Source organism: Aedes aegypti, chromosome 3, assembly GCF_002204515.2.
Source record: "Aedes aegypti strain LVP_AGWG chromosome 3, AaegL5.0 Primary Assembly, whole genome shotgun sequence".
Lineage (NCBI taxonomy): Eukaryota > Metazoa > Arthropoda > Insecta > Diptera > Culicidae > Aedes > Aedes aegypti.
This window is the reverse complement of record NC_035109.1, coordinates 247046971-247074114: the sequence shown is the minus strand read 5'-3', so window position 1 is coordinate 247074114 and position 27144 is coordinate 247046971. Positions and strand designations below refer to the sequence as shown.

The following is a 27144-nucleotide window of genomic DNA, read 5'->3' as shown; positions in this document are numbered from 1 at the left end:
ATTTGGTTGAAATGTTTCGCTGAAATCTTCTTCTTTCTTCTTTCTGGCATTACGTCCCCACTGGGACAGAGAGCCTGCTCCTCAGCTTAGTGTTCTTATGAGCACTTCCACAGTTATTAACTGAGAGCTTACTGTGCCATTGACCATTTTTGCATGCGTATATCGTGTGGCAGGTACGAAGATACTCTATGCCCTGGGAAGTCGAGAAAATTTCCAACCCGAAAAGATCCTCGACCGGTGGGATTCGAACCCACGACCCTCAGCTTGGTCTTGCTGAATAGCTGCGCGTTTACCGCTACGGCTATCTGGGCTATCTGGGCTGGTTTCGCTGAAATATGTCACCAAATTATCAGAAAATGGCAGTCATTTACAACTCGATTTTAACGTCTTCAAATCCATTTTATACCTCGGGAGTAGTGATGATTCTCTAGTTCGAGATCAGTAAAACTAGCTCAAATTATTTTATTTGCGAAAATATTCATTTGAATACGTTTTATTCATGCTGTTCGGAATTTTAATCAAGGTGTTCGGAATATGAGACAGAATCAAAACAGTGTTCGGAATTTGAATCAAAATGTTGTTCCAAACTTTTACGTAAAAACAATACTAAACAAATTCAAACAAACAATTTTAACGGCACACCCAACAGTTAACAGTTAGACTTTGCGAAGAAATTAAAATTTACACGAATATCTGATAATGTATGCCTATCAGACGCATTTGAAGTCACTGTTGGCCTTAAGTGTTCGGAATATGAGTCAAACGGTACAATTCCATGAGCTGGTGCAATCGAATTTAAATTAATATGGGATTTTCAGCTCAAACATATGGTAAACAGAACATCATCTCATTTTTGGGTCAAGGAAATTGTTGATCGCATTCAATTGAACCCAGAATGTTGAAAATACTACTTGATATAATAGCGAACAATATTCTAGAAGGTTGTATCATGATTAAAATTGATAAATTTGGAGTTTCAACCATCTGAACTAGATCATGCAATACTGCTTTGTATTTCTTCAATATAGCTTGGTGGTAGCTACTAAGGCATCATAGCCACCTATGACGCTGGGCGAGCTGCTGCACATGGCGCATGCATATAAGTGATTGTAAGGGAGTGCTGATCTAAGGCAAACTTTCAAAAACTAAAAAGGTAATGAAAATGAGATCAGATCCAGATACAACCTTTTGCAAATACGTTCATTAGCGTATCAACTAGTGTATTTGTCATACGGCACGAAACAGTGACAAAGGCTCAATTTTCAATATATTTGAAACGAATATTCCATACAAACTTCGAATTGAATGCGCCAGCGGGGGGAGCGACCAAATGAGTTGAAATTTTAAGAGAGCTTTTTTCTTACCCTAAGGCACATATCTAGGGGGTGCCAATTGAGTTTTACAACTTTTTTGTTTAAGGGCCAATCTAGAAAAGATATTATTTTTTAAGCCATAAATAGAACTTCTATTCACACAAGCGAATTGAATTCACCGGCTGATTAAAAAAAAAACGCTTCTTGATGAACTTAAGCTTTGGCATGGTACACAAATTATGAAACCCTAAAATTCAAGTTTTTTTAAGCAAATCTTATGAACAAATTCAAATATCAAGGCTCACAATTTGGTTGTTTCTTGCAAGCTTCATTTGTTTAGTGCAACAGAGGATGCTTTTTCCATTAAATTGTTTCCAATGAGTCATGTTTCATTGAGTTTAGCATTTAAGAAGCACACGTGTTAAACTCAATTTGGAATATAAATAAATTTTAAACAAAAACAGATTTAATGAAAAAAAAACCTTCGATATAAACGCTAATGTACAAATAAGCTACACGGCCGGACTAGCAACAAAGTGCCCTGTTGCAATCCAACTCAACGATATGAAAGTAGGCCTTTGCCAAAACGACCAATGAGAAGTGGTCTTTTTTGACAGGCAATTGGTATCGTTTTTGTGTTTTGACCTGATCCGTCTTGTTTTAGCTTAAAACTAAACAATGGGGCTCTGCGCTATTTTGATCTTGTAGGGGATTTTGACGTATACTGGCTTTGCTGTTTACTAATATCACGGAGGAGCGAAAGAGAGTGAATGAGTTTTATGCAGAGCCTAATGTGGATGCTTATGGTGTGGGATCGATGAGTATGAGTCGAAGTCCGACGCCATTTTGGAATGAATGACATGGCAAGCACGTGAAAGATTGGTCAAATAGATATATTTTGGTTGTGTAGGTTTGTTTTTCTATGAAAAATGTATGAAATTTAAACAATTATTGTGGCGTGATAAAATCGAACAGAAAACCGTGCTAAAATCGAGAGTGATATAGTGAAGCGATATTAAAACGAGCAGTGATAAAATCGAGAAACTACTGTATTTTTAAAATAGAATAGCTGATGGCGTAAACTGATGTCTGATTTTGGAATCCAAGGTTTGTGAAAATCGATTAAAACCTTTGTAATATAGGTACAGTTAACTCTCCCTTACTCGATATTCCGTATCTCGATATCGAGTTAGAGAACCATAGTAAAATTTGGTTTTCATGGCTAACTCGATGGTCCCTTGGAACGCAGTTGCACTGCTTTTGTGTTCTGTAACTCGATACCTCCCTAACTCGATGGTCCCTTCAATATCGAGTAAGGGAGAGATGACTGTATTTTTGTAAAAGAACCTATGAGTAGACTCCGGAAATCGATGTCTGACGTAATTTTAGAATCCAATATAACACATTCCGGTTTGTTAGAATAATTTGAAACCCACCCAATATTGGTATGTTTGGAACGGGAGAGTTAAGTAGATGATATCGATGTCTGACGCTATTTTGGAATTCAAGATGGCAACTTCTGATTTGTGAAAATCTCTTGTTATCCATGAAATACGAGCAATTTTGGAACAGCACCGAGATTCCAGATGATTTTCACAAACCTGAAAATGCCATCTTGGATTCCAAAATCCTGTCAGACATTGATTTTCGACATCTAATTATCAGTCCCATTCCATGGTTCAGAGGCTCTGATACTTTTGATTGATTTTGAATATTATTTTTTACTTCTTCCAAAACAGTCCTCCAAGAATTGTCGAATCCGTCTCTTTATTACCGTTTTGTCTCAAATTCCGAACAGACTCATATTCCGAAACACTCGATTTTTGTATGGCGAATTGGTTGAAATGTTTCGTTGAAATGTGTCACCAAATAACAAGGAAATGGTAGTCAATTGCAATTCGATTTTAACGTCTCCAAATGTAATTTATACCGCGGGGGAGTAGTAATGATTCTCTAATTTGAGACCAGTAGAACAAGCTCAGATTAACTTATTTGCCAAATTTATTCAATTGAAATACGATTCATTCGTGCTGTTCGGAATTAAAAAAAATAAATTTAAAATTAAAATTTACACAAATATCAGCCCAATTTACGACAATCAGATGCATTTGAAGTCACTGTTGGCCTTAAGTGTTCGGAATATGAGTCAAAATGGTAGTAATGTTTCTGAAATCCCAAGCAACTTGATTTTCATTCGGACTCGTGAGACCTAAATTAAAATTGTATGCGCTTCCAAACTGCATAGTTAGTTTTTGGACTTTTTCGCTATATATTAATGATATTTTCTTATACGTCAATTGGGGTGAGAATGAGTCATATTATAATACGAACTCAACGAGTATATTAAATTCTGATGTAAAATTTTAATGTTGTTTTTTTTTTCAGGTGTCCAAAACTTCCAATCAAATTAATAAAAAATAATTTTTGTTCAAGGTTTGTTTCTAATGCGTACCAATTTTAGTTTCATTCACTATCATCGAGCTTCAAATTTGTTACTCGTGGCTTTTCGTATTCATGTTGCATGCACTAAAGCAGCGAGCTCGATTTTGCACACGGGGGCCATCTACACCTGATACCTTCAGCGCTATTGGGGGACCACTTAGCGTTTACGTACGGACTTCAAGTTATTATGTGTTTTTTTTTTCTTAGAAAAACAAGCACTTTAAAATGACGAAATTTATAAACATTTTGCATTTTCGAGATTTTTTGGCCTAGTATGCAGTCAGAGTAGACCAAGTAATTTTACCATAACAACAAAAACGACCAACACGCTGATGAATTCAAGAAAATGCAATACTTTTTCTGTGATATCTCAGATTTTTCGGCATGGAATGTCTTCTTCTCTCTACCTCATATATATTTGAATATAAGAAGATAATTGCGTTCAATTTCATAATTTACAAACTTGCTTTTATTATGAAGTTCTTATTATTTGAGCAATTTTATTTCATTGAATACTCGAAGGTAAATGTATATACAATATATTCTAGATCCTACATAATACATCGACAATCTTCAGTTGATTTTACAATACTGCGCAAATTGTGCATAGATGCTGCTTTTTCTATTGGAACAGCGATTTTTAAGATAATCCCTCCGAGCAATATCTGCTTTAATATTTCTGTTGAGCACTTTCGCAACTTCGGGCACTATTCGTACCTCCCTCGTAATTCTGGGTGGTGCTCGTACCACTTCAACAACATCACTATTGACCGTTTTGCACCACGGACTGACGGTCTTCCCACATTCGTCCACACCATCGCTTCCCTTGGGGAACTTGGCCAAACCATCTTCGCCAGTTGGTACCAGAACTTCCACTACTTGGTCCGGCGATATTCGCTCTTCGTCGTCTCTGGGGTCATCTACCACCACCACGTGCTCAACCACAGCGTCGTCTTCTTCGATGTTAGCATCCAGCCGCTCTAGGACCCGCACTCGTGGCATCAAATACTCCGATTCGTATCGCACACGATTCTCTGTAATCTGCTTCATCGTCTTGCAGCCAGCAATTGCCATCGCTGAGTCCAGTTCGACTCGAAGTAAATCCAGTACATCTTCGACTCCGTTCTGACCGTTTACCGCTAGGCCCATAAGGCTGCTCGTCCTACGAATACCATTTTTGCACCTAATGCAATGGCTTGAAAATTGTCGGTGCCCTGTGTAATACCGCCATCGTGGCCATCACCATAACACGATCTCCAACAGCTTCGACAATTTCCGGGAGGACTTCGATCTGTGAAAATATGGAACAAATACAAAAGAAGGTTTTTTATTACTCACTATGTCACTGGATTGTTATTGAAATAAATCAGGGCTTGTTTTAATTTCTCTATCATACGATTATGAAGAATGATGAAAAATCGCTAGTCTCGCATTGTTTCAATTATTTTCCTTCTTCTTCTTCTTTCTGGCGTTACGTCCCTACTGGGACAGAGCCTGCTTCTCAGCTTAGTGTTCTTTATGAAGCACTTCCACAGTTATTAACTGAGAGCTTACTATGCCAATGACCATTTTTGCATGCGTATATCGTGTGGCAGGTACGATGATACTTTATGCCCTGGGAAGTCGAGAAAAATTTCCAACCCGAAAAAGATCTCGACCGGTGGGATTCGAACCCACGACCCTCAGCTTGGTCTTGCTGAATAGTTGCGCGTTTACCGCTACGGCTATCTGAGCCTCCAATTTATTTTCCTTGGGGTAAAAGTAATTAGATGTCCTCGATTATGATCTACATTCTCGGAGTCAAAGCATTACCAAGAGTTCCGGAATCGTTCTCCGAAATAATTATTCACGCCCAAATAACCACTTATCCTCTTATTCGCTTTTTTGGGCTTATAGGCGTATTATAGGTTAGTAATGACCCATAACGCGGGTATATCACCTTTCCGTGGTGCTTTATGGGGTAAAGATCTACAGTGAACCCTAATTCTGACTGCTTCAAACGAGATAACTGGATGTTATCGTAATCAAAGGAACACTTATTATTCCTTGTTACATTTTAACCTTGTTGAAAGTGAAAAGTCTCGGTTTTCTCAGTTGCCAAGAAAGATCTTGAGACAAAGAAAAACAAATTGAAGTCGAATTCAACAATTTGTTTTCTAACTTTTTTTTATTTATTTAGTTCTCTAGTTTGAAAAGTGGGGACTAGTTTTCTGATGCATGGGACATCGGTGTAATTTTTTGGCTTCATCAAGAGATCAATTTTGACTGACAAAGGGGCGCGCTTGTGGAGAGTGCACTCACTACACTCTTTGTAAGGGACTAAATAGCGGAAACCTTTCCTGTGATCATTCCTGTGATCCTGTGATCCTGTGTTGCAACTGTAAGAAAACTGAATACTTTATCACTTTCCGATAGTGGACGAAGTAATACGTCATGCATCAAACAAGGACATGGGATATACTACATAGATCAAAATATTTGTCACGGTGGTTTATGTCCGAACAAAAAAAATAGTAAGCGGACATGTCATCTATATAATAGCTATATGTAAGCCCATGTCCTATTTTAATTACCTAAGTGGTCATACAATTGTACCCTCGATGTAAAACTATGTACATTCATCTATTCTATAAGACCCTGACATTCACCATCTAACCACAATCAATTCTTTGCAATTTTCAATAGGATAATGCTGATATTTTTTTTGTGATTGAGTTTAAATAGTTTTTTAAGCAACAAGTTGCTAAAATGATGATTTTTGTGCATTTATCCAATGAGGCTCGCCGTGGTAGTGTGGGACACGGTGTGCTAGAAGATCGTTCTGAAAAATAAAAATCGTGTCAACAATTTTGGTGAATTTTCTTATATTAATGAAAGTGGTTGATTGACAGCTTGAACGTATTACAGCGCATACCCTGTGAGTGTGCCTACAGTGCGACACCAAAATTATCCGAACGCCCGATTTTTCCACATTGAAGAGAGTAAAGAAGGTAGGATCTTTCTATAACCATTTTTGCTCATTTGGGGTAGGTAACAGGTGACCGTTGCCAGTGGGAGTAAGTTCCGACGTGGGGAAACATGGTGGCCGCTAGTAGCGGCGACCAGGTGGGTCCGTTAAAACGCAGACTCCCGGAGTATATGGACTCAACGAACCAATTTGGTGAGTTGACGTTCCTCCAGCCTGTCCGGAAAGAACTGAATTCCACTTCCGATCAACCCGTTTCATTACCGGGAAAATCGGTGGAGGCATGCGCAGGTGGTTCAATTGAGAGCACGTAGTCCGAAGCGTAGGGCTCGAAATCACTGTGCAGGTTCGAGACCCAGCTCAAGTTGCCAAGCTGCTCAAGCTAGCATAGTTAATTGACGCAACCGAGGTGGAAGTTATTCCTCATCCGAATTTAAATGTCAGTACGCCATCACGTGAGCTAAAACCGTCTCGTAGAGAAGCCCCGCCACAGCCAAGAGCAGCGAGTAGCCCAGTCGACGGGGCTGGACTCGATCTAGGAATAACTCCCCGGCCGTTCAGGAGACCAAGCGCGAAAGACCTCCAAAATTCGTCTACCCCAAACCAGCCACCTCGCCAGATACCAGCTCACCTCGGAAAAAGACCGCACCCACCATCCATGACCTGACTCAGATGGAGTATTCCGGCGAAGAGTCTTGAGGTATCAGAGACATCCCCTAACCAGCGTCTTCGATAACCCACTCTCGAACAACGTTCGTAAAACAACGATGACCCTCGCACGAACACGGACAATGAGACTTTTCGAGTCGGAAGTAGGGAAAGTGCAGTACCTCTTCCGACGGCAGGCTGAAGGAATTATTCAGGACGTCTTACCCCAGCCCGTTGATGACGAATTCACCTCCGTAGCCGTTGCTGCTACAGTCGAGGAACGCCAACTACTGGCAATATGGTGTAGGCCTTGCCATCCGGGAAGGCATACCGTTCGAACGCGTTCAACGTCGATAACCTATCTAACATCTCGTTGCTGCTCGCCTTCACGCGCCGATCCAGGCAACCGTTATATCGACATACGTTCCGCCGAGTTCAGCGCAGATGCCAAACCGCAATGGATTGAATTGTTCGACCAACTAGAAGGTCTGAGTTTGCTCCTAGGGGACTTCACCACATCGCATTAGGATCGCACCAAATCAAGTGCGCTTGGGCGATTCATAGCCGAAACAACTCTGACGAAGTAAATGGTGATCTTAAATGACAGCTCAAGCTACCCACATCGACCTGGTCTCGGGCACACTTCGGCGATCGATGTGACCATCTGCACAGAGAGTCTGGCTCGGAGGTTCACCTGGCAAACCTTAATCAGACACTCACAACTGAACAAAATCTGGCGCAACGGTGAATTTCCCGCCGGCTGGCGGAATGCCCTCGTTGTTCCTATTCCGAAGCCGAACTGTCAAGATTCCGCTCCTGATGCCTTCCGACCTATTTCGCTCACCAGCTGCATGACGAAGACACTCGAGCGAAAACCGTCGTTTAATCACGGAGCTGGAGTCAAACGGACGACTTGACAAGCGTCAGCACGCTTTTCGTGTTGGGACGCGGTACCAACACATACTTTGGCTGAGCTGGAGAGGTCGATACCGAACGCCGACGAACACTGTTTGATAGCGTCTCTAGATCTATCAAAGGCATATGACACCACCCTGTCGACACGGTATACTTCGCACCCTGAGATCATGGCGGATACTTGGCCGGATGATGAACCTTCCGCAAAGCTTCCTCTCGAAACGAAACGTTTCATGTGTCGTTGGGTGGTTACACGTCCAGTGAATACAAGCTGGAAAATGGTGTGCCGCAGGATCAGTGTTAATCCGTAACGCTGTTCCTGGTGGCGATGCAGCCCATCTTCTGGATACTGCCGAATGGAGTCGACATACTATTGTATGCCGACGAGATTCTCCTCGTCGTTAAGGGTTTTGCAGGCCGCCATCAAGGCTGTATGTAATGGGCGAAGAGTGTCGGCATCGCACTGTCTGCTACCAAGTAGCTTGTGTTCTACTGGCAGTCCACATGCACACCGAGAGCCGGCGCGAAATATCATTGTAGACCAAGTTTCTGTCCCAAAAACCAACCAGCTGAGGGCTCTAGATGTCACTCTAAATCGCACCTTGACATTCAAACCACATTGCAAACTGGTGAAGAAAGCAATGTGAGTCACGTCTGCGAATACTCCAGATGATCGGAGCCAAACTACCGCAAGGCAATCGGAAAGACTGCTGCAAGTCGGATCGGCGTTTGTAACTGCAAAACTGGCGTACGGAGTCGGATTGGTGAGCCGAGGAGGACCAGCAACATTGCAGATCCTCGTCTCTGCTTATAATAAAATGGTACCGTACGCATCTGGAGCGTTTGTTACCAGCCCGATAATTTCGGTTATGGCCGAAGCGAGCACCTAACCGTTTGAGCTGTTAGCGGTTTAGTGCATTGCGATCGGCCACACGCGGCTCTCGCATACCTTCCTTCTGAAAAAGGAACCCCCACCCACCTGCGAGTGCTGTGGAACCATACTGGATGTTTGACACTAATCTTACACTGCAGAAAGTATGAACACGAAAGAAAACGATACGACATCGATACTCTTACACTGAAAAAACCACTGGGTAACTAACGAAAGGAAAGAAAAGTTATATGTGAAATTGTGAGTGTGAAATATAAAACGCAAAGAATTGGTCAATATGATAAGATTTTTCTCTGACACGAATGCACCCTTCTGGTGTAAAGTGTCATTCGACAGTTAACTACTTGTTTGTAGTAAAACATTCTTGTAAAACAGAAACATGAAAGAGAAAAAGCTTTTTTTTACAAAATCGCAATTGACTGAGAACTGCTTCCTACATACGACATACGAATGCGAAAATGGCAACTTTGGCAAAGAAAACTCTCAGTTAACAACTGTGGAAGTGCTCATTGAACACTACGCTGAGAAGCAGTCTCTGTGCCAGTGAGGACGCAAATGCCAGGGAGAAGAAACTTCGTAGATGTTTACGAATCACCTTAGCTTCATTTACTCCGTGAGCACGACAGATGCGAGTAAATTAGCACTCTGATGCTCACGAGCATTTTGTTTTGCTTTAGTTCCCGTTCAGCAGACTTTCCATCACAGATTTCATGTGAACCCACGTTACAGTGTTGTTCAGGACTCATTTCCCCGAAAATAACATTTTCCGAACTACGAAGCCACGAACTACTACAACCATGCTCTATCCTCCTAAGATAGAAAAGCAGATGGTTAAGCTTGAGTACTGTACACAAAATCGATCAATTTTGATTCCAGAGAGCCACAATTCAAGTTTCGGTGAAATGAAATAAGTGAGTGAGTGAGTGCGAATCATTTCAACCGAAACTTGAATTTCGGCCCACTGCACTGTGTTTTATTTTCTCGATTTCATGCGCTTTTTGAAAAGCGCCAAAACCGTTGATTTTAGCGATATAGTTTATTCGGAGAAGTTTTTTTGGTATATTAAAAGCGCAACTTTTGACGAAAAATGTTTTGTGATCAATCCACCTAGCAGTGAGAAAGAAAAACTATTTTTTTCAAAACATTTAGATAGACATATGGACTTAAATTTTGAACTTTTTCATGCTTACTACAAAGTAGTTCAACATCTTAAAAACGCGTGTTTTTGCTGAACATCGCACCTCTCTATCTCTTAAAGTAAAATAATTATCAGTCGAATTCGTTTTAATAAAGCTTTTTGTTTGATAGCAAAAAAACCATGCAAAGACGCTTATAGACAAAAGTGTTTATCAAATGCCGAAAGGGGAGATATGGTACTTTCATGTAAGTGTTGTCTGCGCCATTTTGCGCCGAAGCCAGTTATAGAAGCCTAAACTACCCCTTGAAAAAAGAGTAATTCATGAATAACTTAGTTACTTCAAAAGATAGAGTAATGATATGTTCAGCAAAAAACACGGGTTTTTTATGACAAACAACTTTGTAGACAACACAAAAATGTTAAAAATCATGGAAAAATGTTATGATAAAAAGTATGATTTTTAGGGGCCATTCACATACAACGGCATATATCTCAAAAGTATAAGAGATAGAAAAATCGTGTCTTCAACAAAGTTGTTTCAAATTGCCAATCTACAACTTTGCCGAAGACACCATATGTCTATCTAAATGTTTTAAAAAAATAGTTTTTCTATCTCACTGCTAGGTGGATTAATCACAAAACTCTTTTCGTCAAAAAGTTGCGCTTTAATATACCAAAAAACTTCTCCGAACAAACTATATCTCTAAAATTAACGGTTTGGGCGCTATTCAAAAAGCGCATGAAATCGAGAAAATAATACACAGTGCACTGAGATCGAAACTGTCGGATCCCATGTGCAACACTCAAGCCCAACCACCTCCCCCTCCATCTCAGGAATACAACGCACAGTTATAACAGTTCATGGCTTCACAATTCGAATTTCGGGGAAATGAGTCTGGTCAACACTGCCCTCGTAGACACAAGAACGAAGACAACTATATTGTATATCATTTTATATCATAAGAAATTGCTCATTTCTCGAATCCAAGATATCCAGACATTTATAAGTAAGCAATCACATACAGCAGTGTACCACAAAATTATAAAAAAATACACAAAATATAACTGATTCAATTCAAGAAGTTTCAATTTCCATTTGAAGTACAAGTAATCCAACATAACATATCATAATCTCATAACAATCAATGCAAATCGTATCTTCAAGCTAAGCGTGAACAAATTTTCAGGTGCAAGGGGGGCGAAAATTTATAAAACTGAATTTGGGGGGCGAAAATGTTAGTAAAGGGGCGAAAATTATGGCATGACAGCAATTGAAAAACAATAATAAATTCAAAGTTTGTAAGAGACACTCATATTTCAATGAAAGCATCTACATCTGAAAAAAAATATTTAACTCCCAACTATTTCATCTGTTCTTGTGTGTACCTCTAAACGCGCTTGATTTTTAATTATGATAGACAAATTTGACGATTTTAATTGAGATCTGAATGGTTTTTGACTAATATAACATTTAATGTATTTTGAAAGAAGAAAATATGTGAGAACTTCTAGCGATATTTTAAATTTATTTCCAAGTTTAATGTTATGTTTGGTAGCTTTTTGGCGATCTTTGGAATAGGGCAGATTATGTTTTTATTGCTGCTCACGCATTTGTTTCACTACTCATTTTGATATTTGTTTTTAAAAATAGGCCTTGGTGGTCAAAAAGTGCATGGATCAAAGCCTGAAAAATAAAAATTTGCGCTGAACGTTATATTTCGGTATATGGAAAGTTGAAGAATAGTCCTGAGTTTACTTTTTTTTTAAATTGTATTATTTTTATATTTGCGATAATTTTTGCATATTTGTACAAATCTTTTCGAAATTTATGATTTTAAATCAGAACAGACTTTAGATTGGGCTGTTTCCAGAACTGCCGAAAATGTATTAAAAAATTCTTAAATGTATTTCTACAACTTCATAAACTTTTAAAAGAAGACAAAAATCAAAGTGAACTACAATTGTTTCGTTGACCGAACAGTAGCCAAAATAATAGATTTCTTGGATACGAAAACAATTGATGCATAATATAGATATTGCACAACTCTTTTATGGATATACAAGTAGAAGACATTCTCTTTGGGGTATTTAAATGAAGTATTATGATTGACTACTACACCCTTTAAATTTGACAATTTTCGGTACACTTATGATGAGATTTTGATCAATACTCCAACGTAAGTTTACTACTTCATATAAATGATTAAATTTGGTATCAGGGGGGCGATTCCAAAAAATATTAAGTCTAAAGGGGGCGAAGTCAAAAACATTTGGGAAACACTGGCATTAGAGGAATCAAGGTTTCCTTCCAAATCGCTAAGAAAGGAGACTGTCAGAAGAGACTGTCGCGTTTACTTTTACTTATGACGACAAAACTGAACGTTTGCTCAAAGTCATCTTGAAAGGTCTCTCAAGTGACTTAAAGTCATTTGAAGAGATCAAAAGTGCAATAAAAGATTCACTTGGATTTTCTCCAGTCCAAGTAATCATTATAAAAAGAAAACCCAATCTGACATTCTTCGGAGAGGGCTTTCTATAATATGTCCCTTTGATTTTTATTTTTACCTGAACAATTGAATAAAATGATTGGTTGCAATGTTTAAAACCACCAGCCAAGCAGCCCAAGTTGGTGTAAAATTCAATAATCAAATTGTTATTAGATAACGTTTCTCTAATGCATACAAAAAACATTTTAAATTTTTCAAACTGGAATGCTCGTACTTTGAATGGTAAAGAGGACGAGGCGTTTAATTTTCTAACAGCTAATAACTTGCATATAGTAGTTATTATGTACTGCAACTTATTTGAAACCTGAATCCAAAATCAAAAGAAGATCCAAACTTTATTGTTTATCGTAATGATCAACTTTATGGGGCATGCAGGGGAGTTGCTATCATCAGTGATAAACGTATAAAAACAACACAGCTTGGTAAATATACTTTCATAGCTGCCTATTTGCCATTTCAATGTTCTGGGCAGCAAGTTAATTTTGCTCCAAACTGACTTGTGTGTCATTGGTGACTTTAATGCCAAACATCGCTCATGGAATAATTCACAAAGTAATTCCAAAGGCAGAATTTTATTTGACGAGCGCTCTTCAGGATAAGGGCATTTTTTGGCTATTCAGTCTAGAAAACCTTTGCGTTGATTATTTTAAAATCTTCGCCAACGTTTCGGTCCTTGTTGGGACCTTCTTCAGGGCCTAAAATGTATTTATTTTGATTGAAAATATTACAAAAGATACTAATTTACATTTAACACCACCTACTGCACACAGTTCCCAAAATGGACCACAAGCATCTACACAACAGAGCTAACCCAGAGAAAATTTTTCTCAGAGGCAGTTACCTGTAGTAGACTTATCTCCGACCGGCCATACTCAAATCCCAGCGTAGAAATAACAGCATAAACCCCCAAAACTATAACTCTACCGAATATAAGAATCCAGCCAAACGGTATTAAGGGACGTAAGTGCGATAGCTATGAAATGTACCTCAGGTGCTAATGACTAATTGCACTCCCCATGTAGAGGTATACGAGTGGAAACAGAATTGACCCCTTTCAAGACCCGATGTTTTCATTTAAAAAAAAACTTTGTTCGAGCGTGGAGCTCTAATTGCCGGCCACCGGAGGTTTTACTACCCGCTATGTGCAATAGCGGGCGCACCAAATCGTGAGAACGTGAAATTCACCACCACAGCAACTTCACAATTACGGTTTCAACCGAAAACAGTAGCCACAATTTGCACTAAAATTTCAACACCAGGTGCACGAAACCTGGTTACCACAGGATAATGTTCACGCGCGATCTCTTCTCTACTAAGGGTTGATTAATTGCCACCGTTGGCCACAGCCGAAGATATAGTTTCGGATTCGAGATAGAGATTTGATTCGCACTTGCACGGCACTTGATTTATTGCGCGGAACGGACGAGGAAAGAACAAACGCTAACCGATCGTTTTGGGGTGTCTATTTGGTACTATTTCTTGATGCTGAGTATTGGGTATGTTACGTAACAATTTGCATATGATTGAATGGGTACGGTGGTGTGTAGTGTGTTAACAATTTGCCTTTACAGTGGGTCATACAATTATGGTGACGGGTTGATTGTTTCAAATTCAGGGTCGTTTTTGAATTCAAAGAACTTAACTCTAGAACTATTTATAACTATTTACAATAATATACATTTGATCAGCATACTGATCATTCCGGCCACCTTGAAACGGCCACACTGTTTCAACTCTCACTGTTGACCTTCTCTCACGACTCTCTTAAACCTCGGCTGACTTCGGGTGACGAACACGATGAACTTCGGGACGTCGTCGGATCTCATTCATCAATTGCATCAAATAAGAATGGGCTCATTCAGCAGACAGCGTACGGGACACGAACGAGAGCGGCGAGTTGATATGGTGATGAGAGCAGAATGATGTCTGTGAAAAGAGATACCCGGTAGAACGAACAGGGACTAGTAAAAAGGTTGGAACGCTAATCACCTGTTAGCTATCCAACATGCGTTGAGACAGTTTCGGACTGCTCTACCGATCTTTGTAGGGTCTGCTTACGATTCGGTTGATTGGTGATCTTCTTCGGTTTGAATTGGCAGGAGGGCCACCTTGGCGACTGGGCGTACGACGTTCTCCGCGGTAGCTGTCTTCAGACTGACTACACGGACGATTCCATCCTTGCCTGGGTGAAGCTTTGTAATGCGGCCTAAAGGCCACTGCGCTGGTGAGAGGTTTTCCTCCTTGATAACCACAATCCGTCCCAACTGAAGGTTTACCGGAGACTTGCATCCTTTTTTGGCACGTGCTTGAAGCTGAGCGAGGTATTCCGGATACCACCTGGTCCAGATACGCTGAAGCTGTTTCGCTGTACGCTGCCAGTGATCCAGACGGTTGTCAGGAATATTGGCAACATCAGCTTCCGGAACTGCTTGTAGGTTCGAGCCAACGAGAAAGTGCCCAGGTGTGAGCGCTTCGAGGTCGGTGGATTCGGTTGGGATCGGAGTTAGTGGACGGGAATTCAGACACATTTCGATTTGTGCCAGCAGGGTTGTCATGTCTTCCCAGCTGAGGGACGTCTGACCGACTTCTCGGAGAAGATGATGCTTGCACGATTTCACCGCCGCCTCCCACAATCCTCCGAAATGTGGAGCGCGTGGCGGAATAAACTTCCACTGGATTTCCTGGTCTGCACACCAACGGATGATTGCTTCACGATCGCTGTTTTTGATCTTCAACATTTCGTAGAGACGGTGTAGTGAATTTGCAGCACCCTTGAATGCGGTTCCGTTATCGGAATGGAGCTCCTGGATACGGCCGCGGCGAGCGATGAAGCGACGTAGAGCGGATAAAAATGCTGGCGTGGACAGGTCGGAAACCAGTTCAATATGCACTGCTCTCGTGGAGAAGCACACAAAAATGGCTATGTAAGCCTTGGTCGGCGATCGGTTTCGAACGGGAGACTTGAGGTACACTGGGCCACAGTAATCCACTCCAGAAATGGAAAACGGGCGCGCCGGTGTGACACGTGATATCGGCAAATCTGCAGTGCTTTGCTGGATGAGGTTCGGCTTCATGCGGAAGCACTTGACGCAACGATGGTAGGTTGAACGAGTCATATCTCTCCCTCCAAGGATCCAATACCTTTGGCGCAACGTGGATAACATGAGTTGCGGACCCGCATGGAGGAGAGTTTTATGGTAGTGGTTGGCAAGCAAGCGGGAAAATGGATGTTTGGCTGACAGGATTATTGGATGTTTGCTTGCTTCTGATGCATCAGCATTCTCCAGCCGGCCTCCAACACGAAGAATGCCGTCATCGCTTAGACGCGGCTTCAACCATTTCAGCGGTGCGCCTTTCACGACGCCGGTGGCATGTAGCTCGGATAGTTCTTCCGAAAAGGTTTGTTGTTGTGCTAAACGAGCTAGGGCTTGGTCGGACTTCATCAGATCTACCGTGGTTAGAATAAGCGATCTGTCTTCGGTAGACTGCTGTACTACGGCTTGGAGGGAACGGATGTACTTGATGCAGTACGCAACCACACGACGAAGTTTGGTGTACGTGGAGAAGCGTGAAAACAGACGATCGGCAAACTGGACTCCTTCACTCTCCAACGATACCAGCGTAACCTTGCGTGCTTCTTCAGCGACTAACGAAGACTCTTCTTGTGGGATACTTGCATCGGGCCAATGGCTGGGAGATTGTGAGAGCCATGCCGGACCGTTCCACCATCGAGATTGGTTTGGCAGTTCGGTTGGTATCAGGCCTCGGGATAGTTCATCGGCAGGATTGTCTATTCCGGGAACATGTTTCCAGGAATGTCCTTCGGTGTTTGATTGGATCGTCGATACTCGATTTGCCACGAATGTTTTCCAGCGATTCGGAGCGGAATTGAGCCATTGCAGAACGGTGGTTGAATCTGTCCAGAAGAAGACATCAGCTGTTATGCGTACTGATTGTTCAACCTTCTGGAATAGTCTGGTGGACAGGACGGCTGCGCTGAGCTCGAGACGGGCGATGGAATGCTTGGTTGCGAGAGGTGCGACTTTCGACTTGGACGTGAGCAGTCTCACGGTTATACAATCATCGCCTTCGGAGCGAACGTAGCAACAGGCACCGTAGGCCAACTCCGACGCATCGGAAAAAAAGTGTAGCTGAACACTGGGTGCACCGGCAAAGGAAACGAATCGAGGAATCCGAAGTTCGGAAAGAATATCCAACGTGGGCGTGGTATTTCTTCCATTCTTCCTGCAATTTAGGTGGAAAGCGGTCTGTCCCACTCGTAGGGATGATTGTCCTCGGTCTTCAGCTTCCAAAGCCGCTGCATGAACATCTTGGCGGTAGCTATCACAGGGCCGACGAGGCCCAACGGATCGAATATTCTGGCGATGTACGAAATAATCTTGCGTTTGGTTAGGATCGGTGCTGGAAGTGGCATTTCGACGTTGAAACGTAGCATGTCCGTCCTTGTCTCCCAAACAAGTCCCAATGTTGAGACGGATTGATCGTCTTGCAGATCATGGAGTGGTTTAATTGCCAGATCCTCGGGTGGTACTTCGGCCAGTGCATCTGGTTCATTGGAGGCCCACTTCCTCAACGGGAATCCAGCGGATGCAAGCATTTTGGTGATTTGGCAATGTTTCTTGATAGCAGCTTCCACATTGTCTGCTCCGGAGAGCAAATCATCGACGTAGAAGTCTTCAACGACGGCTTGAACGGCATCTGGATACTTATCTCTTTCATCCTGGGCCAACTGCAGCAGGGTTCGAGTGGCCAGGTATGGAGCAGCTGCCGTACCGTATGTGACGGTGAGAAGTTCGTAGGTAGCGAGCGGCTCGGATGGATTTCGACGAAAACAGGATGCGCAGAAAATGCTGATCGACGGAATGATGGAGGACTTGTCGATACATTTTCTCCACGTCTGCCACAAATGCGACTACGTGGAATCGGAAGCGAATAATGATATTGACGAGAGGCTGTTGCACAACTGGACCGACGAGGAGTGTATCGTTCAAGGACACAGCGGAAGATGTCTTGCAGGACGCGTCGAACACTACACGCACCTTGTGGGTGGTGCTGCTGTCCTTAAACACTGGATGGTGGGGCAGGTAACAGTGGGGCACATCGTCGTCAACAACATCGAGTTTGCGTATGTGACCGAGGTGAAGGTATTCGTCGATAAACTCATGGTAGGTTTGCTTTAAGGCGGAATCTTTCTCAAGGCGTCTCTCGAGGCTGTAGAAGCGGCGAGTGGCAATTATTCGAGAGTCGCCGAGGGTGACTTGCGGATCTTCGGACCGAGGAAGGCGTACGACGTACCTTCCGGAGTGAGTTCGGGTGGTAGTATTGGCATAGATTTCTTCGCATCGTTTTTTCCTCAGTGGAATACGTAGGGTCATGATCGACGGCTTCGAGTTCCCAGAATTTCTGAAGCGCTGTTTCTAGAGATCGATCGACTGTCGACAGGTAGCACACCGGTGGTGCGATGGAGGAGTTGATGGCAGTTTTTCCAAGAGACTGTCCATCCAAAAAGGGTGTCAACCAAGAAAGGTAAACCGTCACCGAGTGACAGACGGTTACCTGTGTGGATTTCATGGTAACATTCACCGCCGATGATAATGTCGATCATGCCCGGAACATTAAAGTTCGGATCTGCTAGTGGAAGCTTTGGTATGTTCCATGATGCAGTATTAATAGCGATAGTGGGTAGATTGGCAGTAGGCTTCTTCATGATTAGGAATTCGAGTGTGGGTGGAAAAGGGTTTAGATTGGGATTTGATCGTTGCGGAGATCTGCCGCTTGATCTGCTTCATTGATTCTCCAATTCCAGCAACTGCAATATCTACGACGGCTTGACGGGTGGCAAGAGCATTTGCCAGCTTCTTGGTGATGAAAGTTTGACATCGCAGCGGAATCAAGAAGTGGCTCGGGCAGTGATTTCTTTGCCGTGCTTGTCGACGATGGAGAGAACAACCGTTTCCAATAGGACCGTGCTTCTACTTGATTGAACGGATAGATTCACTTCGGGTGATTCGACGATCCAGCGGTCCCAACGTTCGCTGACGTGGATGGAATCGGTTGCTGCATAGACGTGTTCGACGAGCCGGCAGGGTTCGGCGTGGATCTTGCTGGTGCAACTTGGTCGTGCAATAACGTATGGTGCTTGGCGTGGCACGTTCTGCACGAAAAACTTCGACTTACACACCTTCGCTTGATGGTTTGGGCGGAAACAGTTCCAACATAAACTTCGCTGTGAAACCAACTCTCGACGTTGCAAGACTGGTATATTGGCAAACGTCGGACATTGGAACAGCTGGTGCTTCTGTGGGCAAGCATGGCATTGTGGAACGTTGGATTTGGGTTCGTTGGTAGCACTGTTGACGATGGACTTGACTGTGGAGGATTTCTTCGGAGCTGGGCCGGCCACCTTGATGCTGGGCCCTTGGGAAACGATACTGCAGATCACTAGAGACGGACTTCAGCATCCGGACTTGTTGCGTTGAGGAACTCGATCAGTTCATCATACTTGACTTCGTCTTTCTGTCGAGTTTCCCTGCTCCCAGGCACGCAACGTGTAGGAATCGAGCTTGTTGCAGAGAATGAACGTGAGCGGAGTGTCCCAATGCTGAATTGGTTCACCAAGTTTTGCTAAAGCCTTCACGTGTCGTTGGAAATCGTCCACCAGAGTGTTCAGCTCCTGCGCCGACTCACGCTTCATCGATGGCAGTTCGAATAATCGCCGAAACAACTCCTTCCGCAAAAACCGCTTGTTGTCGTATCTCTTCATGAGCGCATCCCAGGTTGGTGCGTAGTTGTCCGCTTGGATATCGACACTCTCAAACGGCTTCCTGGCATCTCCTTCCAAAGACTGCAGCAGATATTGCAACTTGTTCACCATAGGAATGTCATCGTTGCCGTGGATCATGGATAGAAAATTATCCCGGAACGAAATCCAGCGCGATTCGTCTCCAGAGAACTTTGGCAGGTCGATTTTCGGCAAACGATGATGGAATCCAGTCACGTTATGAAGCGGCGCTAGTGTTGATGACGTCATCGTTGAATTAAGAAGCGGATTATTCCGCTCCGTGGGTCGCTTGGCGAGAAGAAAGCCCTTCATCTTGCAGAACCGGTTCTCAAACTCATTCCGCATCGCCATGTGGTGTTCGAAGTTTTCCTCATCATCTAGCTTCTCGATCTCGGATTGGATATGCAGAAACTCCTTGTTGGTTCTGTTCAACGTTTCCAGCCGCACGACGACTTCACCAGAATCCCTTTCGTGGTCGTATTCGCTAATGAACCTTTCCACCACATCTCGCGTTGCCAATACCCGTTTGAGAATCAGCTTATCCTCCGCCAACTTCTTGTCCTTCTTGCCCGTCATCACTTATTACCACCACGAATCACTTGACTGCGCGAACCGAAACGTGAACAACACAAAATCGCACGAATAACTCCTTCCCGTCGCGTTGTGCTGCTCGTACGCGAACGACGGAAACACCACGGATAATCGAACGTGTATCTCCTTCCCGTCGCGTCACGTGATGCTTCTACGCGAACACGGAACGAACGACCGATAGAGAACACGCAAAATCGTAACGAATAATCCTTCCCGACGCGGTTACGTGTCTCCTTAAACGATTCGCGGATCCGCTAAAAACGCCACCGCGCAATCGTAGGAAATTGAAAATCAATTAAAAATTAAATGATTTATTTGGGTTGCCACCGAACCAACAAATGTGTGCGACACTGTATAGCGCACCTAAGGCAATTATCTAACAGGCTAATTGGGTGAGCCTATATGCCACCGCATATGATATTGCCAAACTTCTACGTGCGCTTATTCTACAAACAAACGATTCGATCGTTCTTCGCCTAGCAATACAAGCATGGCAACGTTACACGTTATTCCTCACACAGTACGTACTATGGGCTTCTGTACTGGGGGCAAAGGTTGGCGCCGATCGTGTGTGCAGCAATTTGCTGATCAATAGAGATAGCTTGAATGGCCTACCTTCTGTGGTCAACGTCCTCTGACCACTTACCACAATGGCGAATACCACCAATTCGCGCGTCGATTTGGGCTTGGATGCTTCCTCCGATCCGGCTCGAAGGACCAATGTTCGAGCGTGGAGCTCTAATTGCCGGCCACCGGAGGTTTTTACTACCCGCTATGTGCAATAGCGGCGCACCAAATCGTGGGAACGTGAAATTCCACCACCCACAGCACTTCACAATTACGGTTTCAACCGAAAACAGTAGCCACAATTTGCACTAAAATTTCACACCAGGTGCACGAAACCTGGTTACCACAGGATAATGTTCACGCGCGATCTCTTCTCTACTAAGGGTTGATTAATTGCCACCGTTGGCCACAGCCGAAGATATAGTTTCGGATTCGAGATAGAGATTTGATTCGCACTTGCACGGCACTTGATTTATTGCGCGGAACGGACGAGGAAAGAACAAACGCTACCGATCGTTTTGGGTGTCTATTTGGTACTATTTCTTGATGCTGAGTATTGGGTATGTTACGTAACAATTTGCATATGATTGAATGGGTACGGTGGTGTGTAGTGTGTTAACAATTTGCCCTTACAGTGGGTCATTACAATTATGGTGACGGGTTGATTGTTTCAAATTCAGGGTCGTTTTGAATTCAAAGAACTTAAACTCTAGAACTATTTATAACTATTTACAATAATATACATTTGATCAGCATACTGATCAAACTTGTTTAACTTGTTGTTTTTAAATCTAGTAAGTTAAATGTATATCAGTATCTTTTGTAAATTTTTCCAATCAAAATGAATGAATTTTAGAACCTGAAAATTGTCCCCAATAAGGACCGAAACGTTGGCAAAGATTTTAAAATAATCAACTCAAAGGTTTTCTGGACTCAATAGCCGAAAAATGCCCTTAAAACAATATAATTAGTCGAACCAACTACGTCATCTGCTCTTCAGGATAGTTCTCAATTCAATAACACAGCGCAACAAAAATAACATTTTTGCGTGTCTCAAGGATCAAATTATTTGTCTCTAGTAGATTTGGGGTTGCTGAATCTGATGCCGTTCTCAGAAATTTCCGCAGCACGTCACAATTTTATTTTTTTTACAGGTCCACCAAAGTTGTATAAAAACATTGGTTTCATTGATGTTAACCTAAAATTTGAAGTATATTGTATTAATCTTTTTGTGATTTTATCCAACAAGCATGCAAAAAAAGGTCTTAACTTTCAAAAAATAACTTTTTCGCATACAAAATATTATAAACTTTGATGGTAAGTATTGTTATACACATAAGGTTTGAATTCTGTGGCAAATTAAGCAATAAATTGCCTTACAAGCTGGTAAACTTGCATGCAAGTTGGCTGAAATAGTCAATTTTTGCATTTTTCAACAACCAATATCTCAAAAACTAGACGTGCTATGATATTTCTGTAAACGGCAATGGCTTCAGCAACCCTTAATTCAGTAAATAGAGGTATTTTTGAAGCTGGAGACAAAAACGTGTTCCGCAGTGTAACCTGACAGCCCTGCTTGTTTTTTTTATCTTCTAGAAACCCCTTTTACGATTGATTTTGGTCTTAACCGATTCTTGTCACCTTTGTAGCCAACTGGTTACTCACGCTGATTTGATTCTGATCATGTCCCTGTTACATTTCAAATATCCCAAGAAGCGATTCTCTATCCTATCAGCTCCACTTTCAATTGTTTCGATCCAACAGGAACACATACGAAACATATATTAACAAATTCCATTGTTGAAGCCAAGGGTATTGCAATTCCAAAATTTGAATCCATGATTATAGACTTGATTTCAACGCACTCGCGATCCAGCTATGAAAATTATATGACAGGATTTGCAGAAAGAAGTCAAGAAACGTTTTTCACAATTAACCCCTCTACCGGCAGCTTCATTTTTACCCGCAGGAAAAAAAATCAAATCGCGATAACTTTTTTGTTTCTCGCTATTTTTGCACCATTTTTTCACAAGTTCTCAAAAAACTCTTCTAGTTTGAGGATCCGTGTCGATATTGATCATTGGTCATCTGGATCCAGAGATATTCCGAAATTCCTTGGGGGACCCGACGCTTAATCATAACCCACGTATATATCTTAGGCTACAGATTTTTTAACGTGTTCAGATGTTCACTCTTTGGAACAATACATTAATGAGAGTATGTTGTGAAAAAATGAAGCAATTTGGTCCAGCCGTCTTTGAGTAATGAGCATTTATGTTGCTGGTACCAAGCTGACCAAATAAAGATCTTGAAATCTTCAAAAAACCTCATATCGTAATTTTCAGATATCTCTAAGAATTATTAACCAATTTGTATGATTTTTTTCAGAGAAGCTCCTTATTACATGGCGTTGTATAGCCCATATTTTACTTTTTCGATTAGTTGACGTAAAACAAAATGGCCGCCTAAGACATTTTGTATGGAAAATGTCGGTCCCCCAAGGAACATTGGAATATCTTTAAAACCAGATCACCAATCATCAATATCGACACGGATCCTCAAACTAGAAGAGTTTTTTGAGAAACTTGTGAAAAAATGGTGCAAAATACCGAGAAACAAAAAAGTTATCGCGATTTGAATTTTTTCTTGCGGTATAAAATGAAGCTGCCGGTAGAGGGGTTAAGAAACAAAAATTTCGAAAATAAAATTTTCAATTGCACCCCTGGCTCTAAGCCCTTTTGGAAATTATCTAAAATTTTGAAAAAAAAACCTCAGAAGCCAATTCCGCATTGAAAACGGAAAACAATTAATCAAGAGAACATTTTCGAAAATTCCTGGGAGACTGATTTAGAAGAAGTGAGAACTATTATTTAAAAAAAAAAATCAAAAAATATGAAAGCACCTGGCGATGATGGAATTTTCTACATCCTCATTAAGAAACTTCCAGAAAGTAGGCAATCATTTTTAATTGATATATATATATAACAAATGTTTACAATTGGCACATTTTCCTGACAAATGAAAAATGCTAATGTTGTACCAATATTTAAAACCAGACAAAAATCCTGCAGAAGCTTCTAGCTATCATCCAATCAGTTTGCTTTCCTCCATCAGTAAACTTTTTGAAAAGGTCATTTTTAAACAGAATGATGATCCACATTAACGGAAAATTCAATTTTTTCCAATGAACAATTCGGATTCCGTCCTGGACATTCGACCACTCATCATCTTTTACGTGTAACAAATTTGATCCATTTCAACAAATCTGAAGGCTATTCTACTGGGTCTTGTTCTACTAGACATAGAAAAGGCCATTCGACAGTGTTGGCATGAAGGCTTGATCGTAAAATTAAAAAATAAAACTTCAATTTTCCAAGATACATTGTTAGAATATTTCAAAGTTATCTATCAAATCGTACACTCCATGTTATTTATCAGAACTCCAGGTCTGAAAGACTTCCTGTAAGAGCTGGTGTTCCGCAAGGCAGCATTTTAGGACCAATATTATACAATATTTCACATCTGACTTACCTGAGTTACCTCAGGGACGTCAAAAATCTTTATTTTGCGGATGACGCCAAAGGACGAATCGTGTCATCGGAAGCGTGCGTGTCATCTGGAGTAGATTGCAAAAAGTTTGGATATTTTTACTTCATATTTGTAAAAATGGAAGATTTCTTCTAATGCTTCTAAAACTCAACTAATAATAATCCCACATCAACCGAAAAGCTCTTTATTTGAAACCTTGAAGTAGACATGTTTGTTCCTCCTACTATAGTATCAATGAGTTACATAGAATATCCAATGTTGAAACGTTGGAACAAATGTCAAATAAAAATAATTAATAATTTCAAGACAAAAAATCGTTACATTCTTCTATTTCTGTTTGTATATTTAGGTTTAGATAGGTTAAGTAAATTGTAAAATTTTCTTTTTTTATGAGCAGGTGAAATCGAGTCACCTGTCACCTACGGCAAATGAATGTAATATGTTTTTAAACAAAATATTAATAAAATCTTAATTTGTTTTACTAAATTAGGATAATAGTGTTGTTCCAACACAGAATCACCTATATAATAAGAAGTGAATGGTAGTGTTTGGGAATGATACCAATAAAAGAAATTAAGAAAAAAACATGTGATACCCTATTTTACTAGTTTCTTAAAGGTTCCTTACTTATGTGGCACAGCGATTATAGACGATTCCGCAAACTGTCTAATGAATTGAGAATTTGCCAACGCTGGCAGGGGCCACAAAAGCACAGCACTTCTTTGTCCACCCGACATCACCCAACCGACCCCACCGAAATATACTCATGGCCACAGGAACTATTTCCCGAGTTCCCTGGCCGACTTTTTTAAAATCTGTAGTGTGTTAGTAAGTAGATGACAAAAAACAATTGAATAAATTTGGCGATGCTACTTACAGAATAAACGGGTAGATAAACGTTCCCGATAATATTTCTTTGCGTGAAGGGCAATCCAAAAGTTGTTAGTATCTTCTTTTAACAAGACAGACGCTCTTGGCGTGAGAAAGACCACTACAAATCATTCATTTAACAAATGCACATCAAAAATAACTTTAGTCTTTTCCAAGGCTTTCATATTATTTGAATCAAATTTGCCCACCCAACTTTAAAAGATTGTGATACTTTTTTTTACTGAATTACCAATATGGATTCTCATTTTCATTTTGGATTACTGTAACATGGACTGTGAAAATTCAAGTACATAGTTCATTTTATTTCTGTTCTCTTCAGGTGACTTATAATCACTGTTCAAGATGACCTAGAACAAAGGTTCAGTTTATCGTTATAAAAAAAATCGATTTATTTTATCAAATGAGAATCACTGGCACCATGAAAAAAAAATTCTAAGTTTATTTTGTCATGTTAGTATTCAAAAGGGATTCTCAACCACTAATGAATTTTCGCTTCTGCCAGTCGATTAAACGAGAAATCGGAGGCACGGGTCTATTAATTTGAATTACTATTTCCGTGCAAGACAAGATACATTTAAAAAAATATTTGCTTAAAATTGTCATTTGAAATCTATAAACTAGACAACATGGAATGTCTGTGATGCCAACGAACTATTCGACCTGATCGAATTTGCCAAATAATAAATTTGATCACGGATTACGGTACTGTTCTATTGATTGTAGATAGTGTCAAAAACTTCCGTGAACAAAATGAATTTTATAGGCACAGCATGAGTGTACGATCCCGCACTAAAATAAAAATGGCATTTTATCTGTTAAATTTCTTACCGTAGCTTGGGGCAGAATCCAGTTGTCGTCCTCCATGATTGGAGACAATAATCCCTTGCACACCTAATCCGCCGCCATCAGAGCATCCTCTCTTCGTTAGAACACCCTTCAAAATCACCGGCAAACTCGTAATACTTAACAGCCATCCGCAGTGAATCCCACCCCACTGTTGGATCATACTGATTTCTCACATATTCCGATATATTTTTGAGCACACATTATTATGAGGAGGACAAAAAGTTTGCATATGTAACTTTCGAGGGCAAACTTGTTGGATTCTTCATCTCCGACCTCCGCAATCCAATCACAGGCGTATCAACTGTCACTACAATGGCTTTGTACCGAGCACGTTCCGCCCTTCGAATTAGATTTTCTGTCATTTCTCGATCCTTAAAAATAAACAACTGAAACCATTTTGGACACCTTGGAATGGCTTCTGCAACGTCTTCCAACGATACACTAGATAACGCACTGAGAACAAAGGGTACCCCCATAGATCTTGCCGGCCCGGGCCAAGGCCTTCTCGCCATCGCAGTGTGCCAACTTGGCCAGTGCAATTGGCCCGATTCCGATCGGCATTTTGAAGCTGCATCCCAATGCGTTGATCGCCAAGCTGCGATTGCCGACCCGTGCCAAGCATCGAGGTCTGATCCGTATCTTTTCGTAGCACAAACCTATTCAAGCGCATCGTCTGCTCACAGCCGGCTTCCGCTACGGAAGAACTCATGTGCGTTCCGCTCCAGCACTTTCGGCCGCACGACACTCGTAACTCGGCTATGGAGGCAACTTCGCGGGCTCGGCGGTCATTACGTCCGGCCACGGAATAACGTATCGAACATAGACCTGGTTATGATCGCACTCGCGGGTGCACCCAACAGTGCAGAGGAGTTGCACCGACCGTAATTGAACTAAGACTAACTTAGGACGATGCTTTCCGACGACTATATATAACTTCTATTCAATAAGGATAAACGAACAAAAATTTGCATAATTATTTTTTTATGATCTAAGCAGGTCTCAATGGTTTATGGAAGTGAAGTAGCAAATAAGTGAGAGATTCTTACCTACAGTAAAGTGATATTATATGTTTTATTTT

At 41.4% G+C, this 27144-nt stretch overlaps 1 protein-coding gene across 1 annotated transcript; it reads right to left on the bottom strand.

The window, feature by feature from the left end:
• Positions 1–4256: 4256 nt before the first annotated feature.
• Positions 4257–26935, bottom strand: LOC5565205. The gene is made up of 2 exons (XM_001649514.2): positions 26049–26935; positions 4257–5046 (listed from the first exon to the last, which is right to left on the bottom strand). Exon 2 carries the CDS (start codon positions 4902–4904, stop codon positions 4329–4331), a length of 576 nt encoding a protein of 191 aa, XP_001649564.2. The 5' UTR covers positions 4905–5046; positions 26049–26935; the 3' UTR covers positions 4257–4328.
• Positions 26936–27144: the final 209 nt, after the last annotated feature.

Bases quoted from the DNA above. Each gene is read 5' to 3' on its own strand.
- LOC5565205 (XM_001649514.2), bottom strand. From the start codon at position 4,904: ATGGGCCTAGCGGTAAACGGTCAGAACGGAGTCGAAGATGTACTGGAT.